The sequence below is a fragment of the Vicia villosa genome, linkage group LG5 (assembly GCF_029867415.1).
Source record: "Vicia villosa cultivar HV-30 ecotype Madison, WI linkage group LG5, Vvil1.0, whole genome shotgun sequence".
In the NCBI taxonomy this organism is placed as follows: Eukaryota; Viridiplantae; Streptophyta; class Magnoliopsida; order Fabales; family Fabaceae; genus Vicia; species Vicia villosa.
This window is the reverse complement of record NC_081184.1, coordinates 144,325,347-144,339,745: the sequence shown is the minus strand read 5'-3', so window position 1 is coordinate 144,339,745 and position 14,399 is coordinate 144,325,347. Positions and strand designations below refer to the sequence as shown.

The 14,399-nt window shown below is 32.0% G+C and overlaps 1 protein-coding gene across 1 annotated transcript in view; it reads right to left on the bottom strand.

Annotated features, from left to right (window-relative positions):
• Positions 1–6,417, bottom strand: part of LOC131602936 (defensin-like protein 2) — a 64,371-nt gene extending 57,954 nt beyond the window's left edge. The window contains exon 1 of the mRNA XM_058875165.1: positions 6,315–6,417. Coding sequence (XP_058731148.1) covers positions 6,315–6,369 — 55 coding nt within the window. The 5' untranslated portion in view covers positions 6,370–6,417. The remainder of the gene's footprint in view (positions 1–6,314) is intronic.
• Between the last annotated feature and the right edge of the window lie 7,982 nt (positions 6,418–14,399).

Here is a 14,399-nt window from a genome sequence, read left to right as displayed (position 1 = left end):
TTTGTTTCCCTAATTCGACCAGACCCCTTTCACTGACATGGCCTAATCTCATGTGCCAGATTTCTGTTTTCGACAAAGGTTTCGTGGATGCAACATTTGTCGAACCACTTACAACTTCAGCCTCAAGGGTATACAAGCCTTGTTTCTTCACGCCTCTCAAGACTTCCTTTGAACCCTTCATGACTCTTAGGATACTTTTCTCTCCTTGGAAAACATATCCTTTCTTGTCGAATTCACCAAGAGAAAGCAGATTTCTGTTCAAATCAGGAACATACCTGACTTCAGTCAACAACCTTATTGACTCATCATGGAGCTTGAATCTCACAGATCCAACACCTGCAATCTTGCAAGCCTTGTTGTTTCCCAGCAATACTGATCCACCATCTTGATCACATAATTCCTCGAACAAGTCTTTGTTTGGAGTCATGTGCCAAGTGCAACCTGAATCCATAATCCACTCCTTCTTAGAGTCACTGCTTGAAACCACAAGAACATCAGATGATTTGAAATCATCTTGAACAATGGCAGCGTTGCCATTATCCTTACCTCCATGATATTTCAAGCGTTCAGGGCACACCTTTCTTGTGTGACCCTCCTTCTTACAATGGTAGCATCGAATGCCAGATGCTTCGCCACTGTAAGTCTTCGACTGGCTTTTGCCTTTCTTCTTGTCGAACTTACCATCTTTTCGTAAGAGTTTTCCTTTAACGGCCAAACCTTCGCCAACAGTCGAAGGTTTATGCTCCTTTCGTTCATTCAATTCCTGAGAGTACAAGGCTGATTGAACTTCTTCAAACGTCAGGGACTCCCTTCCATACAAGAGAGTTTCTTTGAAGTGAGCATGTGATCGAGGCAAAGAACACAATAGTAACAGCGCTTGATCTTCATCATCGATCTTCACATCAATATTTTCAAGATCAAGAATCAGCTTGTTGAACATATCCAACTGCTCAGCCAATACTTTGTCTTCAATCATCTTGAATGAATACAAAGCTTGCTTCAGGTAGAGTCGATTTACCAGTGATTTGGTCATATACAAACTTTCAAGTTTCACCCATAACCCTGATGCCGTCGTCTCCTTTGATACCTGCCGGAGAACCTTATCACCAAGGCTCAACAAAATTGCGCTGTGTGCTTTCTCGATCATATTTGTCTTCTCCGCTGCCGTCAATTCTGCATTCATGGCTGCCTCTCCCTTCAACGCTTCCAAACAACCCTGTTGAACCAGTAGGGCTTTCATCTTCAAGCGCCACAGACCGAAATCATTCACTCCGGTGAACTTTTCAATCTCATACTTTGTTGAAGGCATCTTCTCCACGCTCACCGCACCAATTTGTTGTGAATTCAATGCCACGAACAAAGTATAAAATAAGGGATGAATAAAGGACAAGGAAGAAAAGGAGAACACAATATTGGTTATAACTGCTATTCTTTTACTTTCTCTTGAAACAAGATTACAAGTTTACAAGAATAACAAATAACCTCTCTCCCCCCAAATTAGGATTTGCAGCTTCGCAATGATGAGAGACTAGTATGCTATTTATAATAAAACCTAACAAACTAACTAATGGGCTTTTTCAGCAAGGCCCATTACACAAGGCAACTTAATAAACAAGCTAACTTAACAAATTAGGGTTTAAACACTAAAACCTAATTTAACATGCTAACAACCCTAGCATCTTCGACATCTGCATGCTAGACCCATCTTCGACTACAGCATGCACACTTCGACACCAGCATGTGAACAATCCTTCGACTTCATGCTTAACTCTGTCGAACTGTCGAACCAAGAAGCTACCCTTCAACAATACTAGAGTTCGATCCAATATCTCACAACAGTTATTATTATGAGTGTTTATATTTCTTTCCCTATTAATAATTACAACTTTTTTTTTTTTTACAATTCTAAAACAATAATATAAGTACTTATACCATTTAGATTTTGCAAACAAATCTTTATTTTCTAGGAGTACCAAATTTCATTAATACATGAACTTTATTATATTATCTCAAATCAACAAAGGATAGACATTAGATAAGAGAGATTAACACTTACCACAAAAAATTGAGAAATAATCTTCTTGTCTAATACCAAGAGCAATAGTTGAGTATGTGAAGAACATAATAGTAGTAAAGTTAACAACTATCCTAGTTTATCAAATATAGAATTTGTGAGAGAAATATGAGCAGGAAAAGTATCCTGCTCATATGACATGGATTATTCACATTCTTTCCACTTCTAGGTAAATAATTGCACTTTTTAATTGCTTTATTAATTAAATTAAACACAAAAAACATCAACTAACATACAATTCATAATTAACAAATTTTTAAATTTACAATTAAGTTGTATTTTGTTACATAGCTATATTCTTATATAAGCATTCTTATATTAGCAGTTATATTTGTTTCGGTCGCAGCACCAAAATATTTAGCATATTTAAAATATTTAAATATACTAGTCGTTTTGGTGGTGCCATCGAATCAATTATAATTGCTTCCATAATCATAATGTGCGTATAATTATGTAACAAAATAAAATATAATTAAAAATTTAAAGATTTGTTAATACGAGTTATATAATAATTAATATTTTGTGTTTAATTTAATTAACAAGACAATTAAAAGCTACAATTATTTATATACAAATTGAGGGATTGTCAATGTTTCATGTCATATCCTTAAAAAATTTACATGATTTCATATGGAGTGGTGGAGATTTTTTGTCACAAATTCTTGAATTTTATAAGCTACGGTGGTTCTCAACTTTAGCTGCTATTATATCTTTCGCATACTCAATTATTGATCTTGGTATTAGACAGAGATATCATCTTTCTTGTTTTTAGTTTTTTATTTATTCTTAATTCTATCTAGTTTAATATCAAAATGTTAGAGTAGGGGTTGTATTTATGACCTTGCTATTGCCAAAAGTGGTCTATGGACATACCATTTAATCCAAAATAAAATAGGAGGGATGAGGCGAGTGAAAGTGAAGGTAATTGTAATGGTGAAACTGAAGAGGAAGAGGAAGAAAATGGAGATAAAGATGGAGAAGAATGAGAAGGAAACAACGAAGAAGAGAATGATGAATAGAATGCTGACACATCTTGACTATCATCACTATGAATCTTTATTTGCGTTATTTCATTGTTTCCTAGTGTATTATTATTATTTGAAGAGTAATTTTTGTGTGTTTTATAGTTATTTTACTAACAATGTCATGGATAAATGGAACTTGGACATGTTGGTTATTTTGTATTGAGTACGTGAGCAAGTCCAAGTTTCCAAATATATGAGTATATGTTAGGACATTATTAATGTAGAATGAAAGTGTGTTTCTATGAATGTGATTTGAATTTGAATAAGTACAACATGTAATGGTAGAAGTTATAGGAAACTCACTAGACAAGCTATGTTGTGTGTTGAGCGAGTTTTGTTGCTACAAACCTCCTTAGAGAGAATTTCCTAGTTTAGCATGGACCTTTGCAATCTGATGACGCGGGGACAAGTCAATATTTATTGTTCGTAAGTGGTGAAATGTAAAGAAGATTAAAATTGAACCTACACTCCAAAACACATGTGGCATTTTAAAAGTTTTGAATGATTTTCATGAGGTCTTATTCAAAAAAAACTTATACAATTTTATCTTTTTGTAAATATTTGTTAAAGTTGTTTGTCCATAGATGGTTATGGTTGAAATTATTGGAAAGCAAATGCAGATTGAACACAAACTTAAGTTAAATACAAAATCAAGAATGATGGAAATATAAAAGGTTCTTTTTAATGCTTCATTCATAATTGATATTATGATTATCTTTAAATTAATTGCTTATTTAAAGTTAGAATTTATTACTTGTTTAGTGAAAGATTTTTTCTTTACCCACCTCCCTATGGAGGTCACCCCAGCGAAAACCCCATTTTACCCCGCTTCGGAAATACATTTCTGAAATATTTTTTTTTCTAAATTTTTCCAGACTTTCGGAAGTGCATTTCCGAAAAAATCCCAAAAATTGGGATTTTGACTAATTCGGAGATGCATCTCCGAAACAACAAAAAAAAAAAATCTAAAAAAATCCCAAAAATTTATTTTAGGATATTAATTCAATTATCATAAATTTGATATAATTTATGAGTAATGAATAATAATAATTATATATTTTGATATAATTTATGAGTTATGAATAATAATTATTATATATTTCTATTTTGATTCATATTTTAAAATTTAAAATAATTTTAATTAAAATAATTAAAATAATTTCACTTACATAATGAGTTATAATTTTTTATTTATATATTTATAATAATTATTATATATTTATATATTTACAAAAATAATTTAAAAAAATGAGTGTTTTAATTTATATATTTATATAATAATTATAATAATTATTATATATTTATAAAAATTGTTATATATTTATATAATAATTATTATATATTAATTATAAATATATTTATACATTTATATAATAATTATAAAAATTAAATTATTATATATTAATTATAAATATATTTATACATTTATATAATAATTATAAAAATTAAAACAATGAGTGTTTTAATTTATAATATATATATATATTATACTTATATTTATATATTATATTTATATTTATATATTATATTTAATTTTAAATAATTCAAAATTTACTTATGAAATTAAGATGTTTTTGATTTATATAAGTTAGTAAAATAATTTTTAACTTTAAAATTGTTTAGGAAATTTTATACCTATTAATTGTATTGATTCACCTTGATTTTATACCTATTAATTGTATTGATTCACCTTGATTTTAATTTTTTAATAATTATTGAATTCTTTCGGAAGTGTATATCCGAAACATTCCAAGACCAATTTGGTCTTGGAATATTTCGGAAGTGTATATCCGAAGACACCCCCTCCCAAAAAAAATTCGGAAGTGTATATCCGAAGACACCCCCTCTCAAAAAAAAAGGTGTTTTCGGAAATGCATTTCCGAAAACCCAAAAAAGGGGGTGTTTTCGGAAATGCATCTCCGAAAACACCTTTTTTTCGTATTTTCGGAAGTGCATTTCCGAAATAAGACAAATTTTGAAAAAAAAAATAAGCGTTTCGGAAATGCATTTCCGAAGTGAGGGTATTTTGGGTTTTTCACTAGAGGTGACCAAGAAAAGAGGGAGGTGGGTAAAGAAAATTTCTTAGTGAAAACATGTCAATGTAATGTAAGTCATGACATTGATAATTTGCATAATTCTTGCTATAACTTGATTTAAATGATTTCATGGATATGACCATTGTATTGTTTGTTACTTGACTAAAAAAACCAGCCTTGTGAAGATATGATCCTTTGATAACCACTTTGGACCTTAATATTGTACTTTGAAAAATATTGCACTTTTGATCCCTCTACTTCAATATTTTTAACGTTTTAGTCCGCCTAATATTTTTAACGTTTTAGTCCACCTTTAAAAAAAAATCAGCCTTTTAATTTCTCTCTTAAATTTTTTTTTTGGGATTTTTTAGTTCCCCTTCCACTTTTGTTGATGTGGCATTTGAAAAGTTTGACATGGACCATATTGTGTGATGCCACGTCATTAAAAATAATTAATAGTTTAGAAATTTATTATTTTTAATCCCTCCATTAAAAATTTTGTTTGGATTTTTTATTTCCCCTTCCACTTTTATTATTTATACTAGTTAATTTTATTATTTATAAATCAATTATTAAAAGGTAATATTTCAACCTAAAACCAATGTTCTTTTCAATATATAGCAACTCAATACTAACAATTTTATGAATGTTGTGTGAAATAGCATTATAAAGACTTTGATTTGCACTTGAAATTTCGATGTCAAACTTCCATTGTTGTTTATAACACCCAAACTACTTCATCCTTCCATTAATTTTCCCGTATTTATATCAAGGTGTATAGCATGAAAAATACGTGGAAGCTAAAACTACTTCATGTTATAATAATAACAACCAAACTAGCGGCGATTAAAACAATTAAAGATCATATTTATTTATGATTGATGAAGTGATGATATTGCAGGGCCATTGTTGAACTAACAAAACCGAATGCAAAAACAGCGGCGGCGAAAACCGTGACAATCGCCCCCGGTGAAACCTTCTCCCTGGCATACCGTTGCACAGTTGCTGTCCCTCAAGCATGGTCCGTGAAACCTGTGGCTTCGAGACACACACTTTCTCGCTTCTGCTGTCTTCACACTAACATCTGTAATTCATTAACCTCACAACACATATAAATGTTCCAAATGATCAAACACGTAATATTTGAAAAGGAAGAATATCAATATATATTGTGTTTACCAGCGGCTAAGAGAATGAAGAGCAAGAACAAAAAGCTGAGTGTTTTCCTCTCCATAATGACGAGTTATAACACAAATGGAATGTAGTGGTGGTTTAGCTGAAAGGTGAAGTGAATGTGACTGATTCTTATGATGTTCTTATATATAAGAATGAATTGCATGGAAATGTAGATATATGACGTGTTGGAGTGGCAGATAAAGAAGCAGATGAGTGTGCAAGATGGACTGAAAAGAGAATATTATTTAGAGAGATAATGAGTGTGATTAACATAACATGCAAAGGTGCAACGTGTGCACAGACAACGGTTGTGAATTTCCACATGTAGCTCCATTCTGAGAAGGGTTGTAACATTTTCGCCACTGTTTGTTTGAAAATTAATCAATATTTCATATATTTTGTTTATGAAAAGCAAAAAAAATTAATGAAAATAGTGTTACGATTATTTAGTCATGGTAATAAAAATTTCCTCTTCACTCTGTGTATAACCAAAAATGGTACTCTAGCTTGCAAATACACTGAAACATTATGTATCTCGTCTCTAATATATTAGAGATGTGTGGTTGAATGTCTTAGAAGTTCTATGATACAGGGATAAAAGTTTCTGGTGAGCGGAGAAAGGGATGTAACTATAAAATTAGTATTATAACGCTAAAATTAAGGGATGTAACTATAAAATTAGTATTATAACGCTAAAATTAAAGAGGTTAGAAATGTGTAACTTATAAGAATGTGAAATCATAATTGGTCACGTGTAATTACATTTATATATGGATGGCGTTCAAACCGCTCTCGTGAATGCAGCGTGGAATACAGTAAGTCGTGAGATTGATTCCAACGATGGAATGAGCGTAGTGTCAGATTCTAGTGTGTGGCGTCTTCATGAACGTTTATTTGTTCGTCATCTTTAGGCAGGTAAAATTCTGGATTGAGCCTTCGAATTGGGCAACGTATTAACGGGTCATTTGGCCTACTCGAAACAATTGTCCTAAATCCTTATTGTCGAGCAGGGGGCTAGGAATGTTATAGAATTGTTAAGATATAAAGGTTGAGAAAAACACATGAAAGGGGGTTTGAATTGAGTTTTCAAAAACTTTTTGCTTAGAAATACTATTCACACAAACAATCAAGACAGGCAAGTTAAGAAAGAAAAGTGACACAATCAGTTTATATAAGTTCACCTTAAACAAGGCTACCCGTCAAGGTGATTTCGCCTTCAAAAAAGAATTAATTTCACTAATCTTGAAAGATTACAAACAAGTGTCTAAGAGTTAGAAAACACCTTAGCCCTCTCTAATATACAAACTATCACTTAGTCACTTGAAGAAAAATAAATCTCAAAAGATTTACAATAGAAAGTGTTTACAATAGTGCTTCTTGATAAGAAAAAGAAACAAATGTTTACACACTAAAATGAGCAACAACTCTTTGTGTTTTGAGTTTCTCTTGGATGAATATTTTCTACGTGAATATTTTTGCACAATAACTCTTATTTTCAATCGTTGTTCCAATTGTTATTCAATCTGTTGTATTTCTTCAATGAAATAGTGATCCTTTAAGTATGCCCAAAAAGTCGATCGTTGGGAAGGACAAAATGTCACTATCGTTTCCAGCTGCCATAACGGTAGAATGAGATCGAGGGATACAAGAGCACGACAATTATTTTGATTGTACTTACATTTTCACCATAGTGGGATGGGTATTGTACTATTGTACTATTTCTTCTAGTACAAATTTCTTGATCTTATCTTCTAATGAAACAATTCTGATATGAAGTAATGAGATCACATTAGATGAGTGTTCCAAGAGTATCAGAGTCTTCAGAGTCATAACCTTGTCTTCAGAGATGGAAGCAAAAGCTTATCTGAGAAATAAATCTTGACTTTTGAGCTGGAAGCAAAAGCTTATCTGAGAAATAAATCTTGACTTCTGAGCTGGAAGCAAAAGCTTATCTGAACTGGAAGCAAAAGCTTATTTGAGCTGGAAGTAAAAACTTGTCTGACCTGGAAGCAAAAGCTTATCTGAGAAAAATCAACATTCATCACGACTACTAATGTTTCTTTAAAAGCGGATGCAATAGTACTTCTGAGGCGTGTCCGCAATAATTCTAATGATCTTTCTAGATAACTATCCAGAGTCATATAAAACATTATATCTACACATTTAAGAAACTACTAGAGTACAAAATTATTACATATAATATATATATATATATATATATATATATATATATATATATATATATATATATATATCATCAAAATTAGAGATTATATGTAGAGCAAAATCATGTTCTAACAATCTCCCTGTTTTTGATGATGATAAAACTATGTATTTTGATGGAACAATTTTACAAGGTTAAAGGGTATCAAAGTAAGATAGAAAAAACTCCCCCTGAGATGAACAAGCTCCCCCTGAGTCTAAGACATACAACAATTTTAGAGATTAAGGGATATCAGAGCGTTGTTAACTTGTCAGAGCCTGATTTTAGCATAAAGTATGCTTACCAGAGCTTGATTTATCAGAACCTTCTGAAAAATAGAAGTTCTTTATCTGAGCTTGGTCAATTCGCTATATTCAGCATGTTCGTGAAATACATTCTAAACTTCTTGCATATATAATATGTTACAATCTCATGTAAGCAATGAGAATTAGATAATTATATATGTATCAAAAGCATCACTATTTTCTCACCCTTTTTGTTATAATCAACAAGATATAAGAAATTCAGTTGATTTTCAATTTTAGCATGCTTTTCTAATATCAACAAGAAAGAAATAACAAACAAGTTTAAAAATAAAGAAACTTTCATTGATGATTGACAAGAGTACAGACAAGACATAGAAGACAAAAGGAAAACATTAAGACCACAATCATCGAAATGACTTATGCTCCAAATCACATCTTACTTCTTCAAGAGCGTTTTTTGGTCCAACCAACCAAACAAAATTGATCGTTTCTACTTTATAGAAAAGTTCAAATAGAACACTTCCAAAAGGTATGAAGGACTTATATCTGCTTCTAGAGACAACAACAGACTCCTTCGGATTATAGAAGATGGTTTGGGGCAAGTTGACCTTAACATTAGATAGCGGAAATTAGATGAAGAGTATGTCATTCTCGGACAGAAGGTTCGGACTTTCTCCTCGAGGTCGAAAGTTGGTTAGAAAAAGGTGAAACCAAACTTTAGCAAAGGGAAGAAGCTTTGTTGGATTTGTGGGCTCATATATGAACGAGGACACGTCGTGGATAGAGATGAGCTTCTCCATGAAATTATACTTGAGACTGAATTGGTCCACAATGATACCACCAGTTCCGACATAACCTATAGCCTCAGCAATGCAGGTAGGAGTGATGACAATGGCAAATCCAAATACATTTGAAAAAATTAATTGGCCATGATCGCTCACAGAACCATACTTCCAAAAGGTTTTGAAATGTATCCATTCAGAAACACGCTTTTGACATCCATTTGATTTAAGGTTATATGATTATTAACAGCAAATGATATTAGCAAACGAACCGATTCTAATCTGGCAACTGGAGAAAAGGTTTCGTTGTAGTCAATACCTTCTTGTTGGCTATAACCTTGTGTAACCAGTCGTGTTTTGCTTCCGACAACTTCGCCTTTCTCATTTAGTTTGTTTCTGAAGACCCACTTGGTCCCAATAACATGAGCCCGTTTAGGCTTAGGTACCAGATCGCAAACATCATTTCTGGAGAACTGATTTAGATCTTCTTGCTTTGCCTGAATCCATTCATTATCCTGAAGTGCTCCTGCACAAGAAGTTGGTTCTATCAGAGACACCAACCCCAGAAGTGTTTCCTCGTTGGTTTAAAGATGGATCTTGTTCTGACAGGTTATGCTTTATTTCCCATAATCAAATCTTCAGATATGGTATGTCTTTGCCTTTGCTTTTTCTGGACTGATGGACATTCAGTTGCTTCTGATGTATCATCCTTTTTATTGAAATCTTTGTCCTTAAAATATTTAGCCTTTTCTCCAGAACTTGCAAGTGTTATTTCTAGATTTGCAAAGTTCTCAAATAGCTTTGACTTTTTTGAATCAAGATTATCGTCAAATCTAACATGAATTGACTCCTCCACAATATGTGTTTATGTATTGTATACTCTATAGCCCTAGAGCATTCTGAGTATCCCAACATAATACATTTATGTGTTTTAGAGTAAAACTTGTTAAGATTTTCTTTAGTTTTCAGAATAAAACAAGTGAATCCAAAAGGATGAAAATAAGAAATGTTGGGTTTTCTTCCCTTACGCAATTCAAAAGGAGTCTTTTCAAAAGGGTAACTTGTGCAGTTAGGGGGAAAAAACATAGATTTTAACATTTCAAGGGGGTGATCCAATAAAATTTCAGGGGACAAAGCGAATTTAGCCTATATTACAGGAGTATTGTATAGTTAACCTTATAAAGAATAAGAAGTAGACACTATCGGTCAAAGTATAAGGGATACCCTAAAAAAAGAATAAGGAGTACCAATCTCGTGGAAAAAAAAAACAGAAAAATACAAGAAAAAACAACCAAGTATAACAACCCCAACATCTAGGCAAAGTGATTACAGTCCACAAAAAATAGACTCAAAAATCAAAATTCAGACAGAGCTAGATCTCTCTGATCCAATGACGCATGTAAAAACAACGAATCCACAAAAGACACAACAAAAACTCATCCAAAGAAGGCCGAAATCACACACCCCACTGTTAGCTTAAAAACCGAATAAGGTTCTCAGGTTAGGCCGAGAAGGCACATGAGTTTTCACAGACCTACCAAGATACCATTAAAAGCCAAAATGCTCATGTCTTCCACGTCTATTGGTGTCACCGAAGAACCTGAAAAAAATCTATATGATTCTTAGATTTCCAAATCTATATCTTGTCATTAGTTGTTTTTTATTTTTAATAAGCATATGTTCTCACTAGTTAATGTAATTAAGAAACTCTTCAAATTCTAATTACCTCTCAATTTGATTTTTATTTATTTCCTTCAAATATATAAAATGATATTAAATAAATGAGAAATGATTGTTCCAGACATTTCAAAGATTTGAGTTCTTCAAAAGTCGGGGATGAAATAACAGGAATTTTTAAAGCAAGTTCAATTGTCGAACAAAGTCATAAAAAAAGTTAAAGACTCATGAATAGTGTCTCCATTTATTTATATAAATAAAGTGATTATTGATTTGTCAATCTTGATCAATGATGAAAAAGTAGCAAGATATTTCAAGCCTTTACATAAATCAAAGAAACAAAAACATTTATAAATGATGGTCGTCGTCCTCGTCCTCGTCCACCACTTCATGCCTTGAAAGGATCAAAAGTTTATTTAAAAAAAAAGGAAGAAAAACTGCAGACACAAAGCATTTTAAACAGATAAAAAAACTACTTAGGTTGGAGTAATCAGTGGACTTTTTATGATGAAATTTGGTGCATTAAAAGTTAAAGCAGGCAAAGCACTAGTATGCTGGACATTGAATATGTTTGGGACCCTCTTGAATGTCTTTGTATTTGGCAATTTTATAAATGAGAGAAGTGTTCTGCCAAAGCTGGCATGTATTGAACTTAAAAAGATGCATGGTCAATAATAAATCTTTTGTGGATGGTACTAGCTTGGCGGGTAATTTATGAAGCACCGATTTCGATATGGATATTGGAATACAACAAAATACGGATATTTTGACATTGATAATATAAAAAAGCATAGGAAATCGATAGTGTTATATATTGTTGAGAATAATGCAAGTGTGAGTGTGGAGAAAATAATTCTACATTGGATAAGAATGTGGTGACTTGAACATTTATAAGTGGGAGAATCCACTCACCTATCACCTTAAGGTTTTAGATTGAGAAGTTTTAGATGGAGAAGGTGTGTCTTCCACAAAGGTGTGTTGCTCAAAGGAATGTCCCAGAAATAACAATATTTCTCGCTCGACAATAACAAACATAGAGAAAAATGAGGAATACAATAACAACACAGGAGATAAACCCGGCCCTCATACACTCACACCCTCCGAAACAAATATTTAAATACATCTCGCAACACTCTAGTACAAGAGCATAAGAGAGCAAAGAAAGACAAATACAAGCTTAAAGTGTTTTTGACTAGTGCATCTTGTAACGAAGAACTTGAATCTTTTATATAGCCTTAGACTCCCTCTTCCATCACAAAACTAAGCGATGTGGGACTTTTCAACATATATATTTACAACCAAACTCAATAATCTCCACCTTGATTGAAAATAATACGTAAACTTTCATTATCTTCACCGACAATCATACTCCACCATAAAGAGTATAGTCACTTGAAGCTACACCACTTCAAGAATTTTCACATTGTCTTCACCGACAGTTATAGTTTTAAAAACTATTATACTCTTTCATGAAGAATATATTTCACTTGAAGACAATGGCGGAGCCAGGAATTTTATGCAGCCTGGGCAAAAACTTTACACCATTGATTATTCATCTATTTTAATTTTCACACCCTATTTTTCCTAATTTTATCCCTAATTTTGCCCCTGATTTTATCTAAAAATCGATTATTAAATTGGGGGGGAGTACAAAGAAAATAGGGGTTGAGCCTGGGCGCTTGCCCGGGCTAGCTGGGCCTTGGCTCCGCCCATGCGTGAAGATAAATCATTTCAAGAATTTCACATTGTCATCACCGACAATCATATACTTTATCATGAAGAATCAATTTCACTTGAAGTTAAACCACTCCAAGAATTTTCACATGTCGAAAATCAGGTTGAAAAGTTATGGTATAACTTCCTTGTTGGTAGGAAGCTCTTCAGCTTTTCACATTGTATAATCTTGATTGTAGCAACACATCTTTGACTTGAACTTTCCACAAGTCAAAAAATAATTCTTCAATCAATTTTCTCTAACTCAAACTACACGACGAAGCTTATAATTGCAGCTCAACAACTCTTTCACAACACCAACCTTCTTTTCTGATATGGAAGATCATCCAAAGTTGCCACAGGGCATAATAAGAACTCATATCCCTGGATCGAACTAGGCTCTGATACTAGTTGTTGGGAAAATAACAAACATAGAGAAACACAATAACAACACAAGATATTTTTGTGGAAACTTCAAAATCTAACACTATGTGAAAATTATTACAACACATAATATACCCTCAAATACTCCAGGCCTCCAGTACACCCACACCCTGCAAAATAAATAGTTAACTACATCTCACAACACTCTAATACAAGAGCATAAGAAAACAAAGAAAGTCAAATACAAGCTTAAAGTGCTTTTGACTAGTGCATCTTATAACGAAGAACTTGAATCCTTTATATAGCCTTAGACTACCTCTTCCTTCACAAAATTAAGCAATGTGGGATTTTTTTCAACATATATATTTTCAACCAAACACAATACGTATATGTGCTGATTTGAACTTCATTGACTTATCTATTATTAAAATGGTTTAAAATATCTTAATAAAAAATATTGTCAATTTTTGTTGATAATATTGCTTCAATAGGTATTGACTCCTTTTAGATGTATGAGAAATTTGTTTTAAAAAATGTATAAGATATAAACACTTCTAAAAGAAATTAATTATACGAGAGTCATAGGGGTGTCAGACACTGATTTAAATAGTGCTGAAGTAAAGAAAATAAATCATGCATTTAGAGATACTTATCTGGCTTTTTTGACACTTGTATCAAATTTTCGAAATTACTCAATTTTCTTTAAAAAAAATATTTTTTTTTAAATTAAATAAATCAAATTTTTCGAATATAAAAAAAGTCAATCTTTTCTATAAATTATATAAGTTAATTTTTTATTCAAAAAATAAAAAGTCATATTTAAAAAAAAATGTTTTTTTTTTAAATAAGAAAAATCTGTTTTTATCGAAAATAAAAAAGTCTGTTATACCAAAAGTCAATCATTACTATATTTTGAAAAATGCTATAAATACATTTAAATAGGTATTCATTGGGTGAAGTGGGAGAATGTTTGCAAACCTAAGGAGAAAGGTGGTTTAGGCATTAGAGATGTTGGTGACATTAATAGAGCTCTCCTTCTCAAATGGAAATGGAGGATATTGAA